This window comes from Elaeis guineensis, chromosome 6 (assembly GCF_000442705.2).
Source record: "Elaeis guineensis isolate ETL-2024a chromosome 6, EG11, whole genome shotgun sequence".
Lineage (NCBI taxonomy): Eukaryota > Viridiplantae > Streptophyta > Magnoliopsida > Arecales > Arecaceae > Elaeis > Elaeis guineensis.
Window position 1 is genome coordinate 88,001,599 of NC_025998.2, and position 4,227 is coordinate 88,005,825.

The 4,227-nt window shown below is 40.7% G+C and overlaps 1 protein-coding gene across 2 annotated transcripts in view; it reads right to left on the bottom strand.

The window, feature by feature from the left end:
* Window positions 1–3,095: 3,095 nt before the first annotated feature.
* The window catches only part of LOC105035930 (putative H/ACA ribonucleoprotein complex subunit 1-like protein 1), a 10,421-nt gene continuing 9,289 nt past the window's right edge, over window positions 3,096–4,227 (bottom strand). Inside the window, exon 4 of one of the 2 annotated variants that reach the window (XM_010911641.4) lies at window positions 3,096–3,490. In XM_010911641.4, coding sequence (XP_010909943.1) covers window positions 3,322–3,490 — 169 coding nt within the window. In that variant the 3' untranslated portion in view covers window positions 3,096–3,321. The remainder of the gene's footprint in view (window positions 3,491–4,227) is intronic. The other variant, XM_010911642.4, reaches the window with a different exon arrangement.

Here is a 4,227-nt window from a genome sequence, read left to right on the forward strand (position 1 = left end):
GCAGTCGATTACAATCGCCGACACCGAAAAATTCAAGGAAAAAGAGGCCCAAAACAGAGTCTCTTTCCCGACCGAAAATCGACGACTCTCGTCACCGGCAGCTGCGCACAAGAGCACGGAAAGAAGGGGAAGGAAGAGAGGAAAAGGAGGAAAGCTTACCTTGACCTCTGGTGACCTCGTCGGCGGCAGTCACGGCGAGAAATCAAAACGGTGACCGCAGCTTTACTTCAGAAAAATCGGAGGAAAGGAGAGAAAGAAGAGGCCGATGTTCGGTCTCAAGGGAGAGGGGGTCTTCTTATAGGGGACCCTAGGACTCCGAGGGGTCCTAGGATTCCCGATCTCGCCTGGATTTCGCCGGAGAAGAAGACTCCTATCGGGAGTCTTCTTCCCGGTTTCCTCTGTTTTTTTTTTTTCTCGTTTTGGTGGGCTGAGATTGGGCTTGGGCTTGGGCTAGGTTTTGGGCTATCACATTCTTCACCCCTAAAAAGAAATTTCGTCCTCAAAATTTTTCATACCTGTCACTATTGTATTGGAAGCCTGTGGATTCTGTTGAGTAAGCGCATAAACTCTTTCCTGGATTTTAGAAATCTGTCCACCACCCTTATGTTGTCCTTCATGAGTTCTTTGGCCAACTTGATTTTCAGCATTTAGCGGGCAGCTAGCAATTTTATGATCCTTCTGACCACATTTGAAACAAGCACCGGTATTCCAATAACAATCCTTGTCTGCATGATTTTTGCCACATCTGGAGCACGGCTCACCATCAATCTGTTGAGTCTTATTGTCTACTGCTCCCTTAGCTGATCTTTTGATGTTTTTATTATTCTGTCCTTGTGTATCATTTGATTTTGCTCACTTTCTTTGCCTTCTTTCCCTTTCCATGCGTTCTTCATTGACTTCCCTTTCAATTATCAGTGCTTTGTTTACCACATCTGCATAAGTTGTCAATTCATATGGAACCACTTATGCTCTGATACCATATTAATTGTCACGCCCCCGACCCGAGATTGTGAATCGAGGGTCATGGCAACCGCCGCATACTTATGAAGAACTCTCTCCATAAGCATGCAAGGCATCTCATCACGATATCAATGCATCACAGCGGAATAAATTCAAATATTTATTATTCAACTCTAATCCAAGTAATTAAAATAAATATCTTACATCCGATAAAATTTGACTAAAAATAAAACAATAGATCTAAGTTCAATTGAAGTTGACAACGCTAAATCTCGCCTCTAAAAGCTCTGTCCCAATATTTCTTCCCACGCTCGAAATTAATTATCTGAATCTGAAAAATAGAAAGAAAGGTAATGAGCTAGACAGTCCAGTAAATAACAAATATCTCAACTAGATAATTCAGATATTATATAATTTTCAAGAATAATGCTGCAAATAAACATAAGAGTATATTTCATGCTGATTTAATACAAATCAAATATTTTCAAATATTCATATATAATATAATCATAAATCTGATTCGATTCAAAACACTCATAACTCAACAGCCTTGACTATGACCAACGTTTAACCCCCATTGGCGGGGTCCACAGAATACCAGCACACAACCCCCACTGGCAGGGTCCACAAATACCAGCGCATAACCCCCACTGACAGGATCCACAAACACCAGCGCACAACCCCCACTGACAGGGTCTACTGAGTACCAACGTATAATCTCCATTGACGGGCCCACTGAAACATAGTTAGGCTGAGAGCATAAATTCGATCTGTATCAAAACACTTAGTACGATAATATATATCATAATTTTTCACTGAACATGTGCATAAATCGACGTACCATAATATTTCAAAAGCACTTTTCTTTCAAAACATAATTTCATAAATCATGCATAATTTCAGAGAATAATTATTTATTTTCAGAATAAATATAGAATATCTCGAGAAGATGATTCATTACTTACCTTTCACGGAGCACTGAATGAACAGATCGACTAACTTCTAGGAGATTCTTCCGTGCCTATTATCCAAAATTATATTTTTTACATTAATTTTAATTCAAAATTCAATCTAAACAGATCCCAAATCAAAACCTCACTTAAAAATCAGATTTTTCCCTAAACTCGATCAAAATCATCAGATGAAGCCTTCCTCTACGCTAACCCTAGAGGAATAACTTTAGAGAGAGAGAAATCCATCAAGAGAGAGAAACAATCTAGAGAGAAAAAATTTTAGAGAGAGAAAGTAGAGAGAGAAAATCCAATTTCAGAGAGAGAAAGTCAGGGTTCAGACTGAAAGAAGAGAGAGAAGAGAGAGAAACTCTCTCTCATCAATTTTTTTTATTTTTTTTATTTTTTATTTATTTATTTATTTATTTATTTGTTCACATATATATATATATATATATTTTTTTTCTTTTCTTTTCTTTTCTTTTTCTCTTTTTTTTTTTCTTTTTCTTCTTTTTCTTTTCTTTTCTTTTCTTTTTCTTTTCTTTTCTTTTCTTCTTCTTCTCTTCTTTTCTTCTTCTTCTTCTTCTTCTTCTTCTTCTCGGCTCTTCCCGCGCCGGAACAGGAGACGGCATCCTCCGACCTTGACCGGCCGCCACGGCGGAGGCCGACGGCAGAGGGGGGCCATTCCCCCGATCACAGAGGAACTTGGCCGGCGGTCGATTACGATCGCCGGCACCGAAAAATTCAAGGAAAAAGAAGCCCAAAACAGAGTCTCTTTTCCGACCGAAAATCGACGACTCTCGTCGCCGGCAGCTACGCACAAGAGCACGAAAAGAAGGGGAAGGAAGAGAGGAAAAGGAGAAAAGCTTACCTTGACCTCCGGTGACCTCGTCGGCGGCAGTCACGACGAGAAATCAAAACGGTGACCGCGGCTTTACTTCGAGAAAATCGGAGGGAAGGAGAGAAAGAAGAGGCCGATGTTCGGTCTCAAGGGAGAGGGGGTCTTCTTATAGGGGACCCTAGGACTCCGAGGGGTCCTAGGATTCTCGGTCTCGTCCGGATTTCGCCGGAGAAGAAGACTCCTATCGGGAGTCTTCTTCCCGATTTCCTCTGTTTTTTTTTTTTTTTCTCATTTTGGTGGGCTGAGATTGGGCTTGGGCTTGGACTAGGTTTTGGGCTATCACAAATATGCTAACAAAAACTTCAATAATCGGTGTCCCCTGCAAATCCGTAACATGTCATAGCAATTGGTCCAAAATATTCAATGTACTCAAGAATACAACTTTTGAATTCATACCTTAAAAGCCAAACTAGCTTTCTTGCAACTTTTCTGACCTTAAGCAGATTCCTCTGAGCTTGATCGCAAAAAAGGCCTATGTAGGTAAGCTGATTATAAAGCATGCATTTTGCATTATGATCTTCCTCGGCCCCTGAAGCCACCACCACGCCCACCTCTTGGAGGACCACCGCGGCCACCCCTTGGGCCACCTCTGCCACGGAAACCTCCACCTCGTCCACCTCCACGGCCACCTCTTCCCCCACGCCCTCCACCTCTTGTTGTTGCTTGTGGTTGGCCCCTGCTACACAAATACCAGCAATAAAAAGCACCACCTTTAGCATCTCAATGGTGAATGTAGGAATTTTCAAAGTGAAGCAACCCATCTAGCCACACGATGGTTTCAAGCAGATAATCCCACATGGGTAACTCATTTCAGAACACAAACTTTTTTAAGCTAAGAGAACCAAAAGAATATCAATTGTACAGAAAATATTAAAAGCAATCAACCACAACTCATTCATAAATATAGAGCTTTGCCACACTGAGGAATGCATGCAAGCCAAATAAGGCCTTTTTCACATTTGAAGGTTGGAATTGGAGGAGATGTAACATGATTCGGATCTGAAATCATCAGCAATAATCTGTTTGGATTTTAATAAAGCAAAATGAATTGAAGGTAAAGAGGACGGGAGATAGCAAAGATGAACAAGCAAGAGAAGCATGAGAAGAAGAGGAAGAAGGAGAAGGAGAAGAAGAAGAGAGGAGGGTGCCTGTAGCCTTTTTATATTAATGTTCTCACTAAACAAAATGTAATAATCAGTCCATCTTACAACATATTCATACCTTTCTAATAGATTGAGCAAGCAATCTTTCATAACCCTTCTAGGAAACCAAAAACTAATCCTAAACAACCAACTAATTATGTGCTTACTGTATTGCACCAGGCTCCTATTAGGACTCCTAAAGAAAGAAACCAACCAGCAACTAAATCGTAGTTTTAGAAGACGGGCTGGCAATTTTCCTATATCTAATTGAATA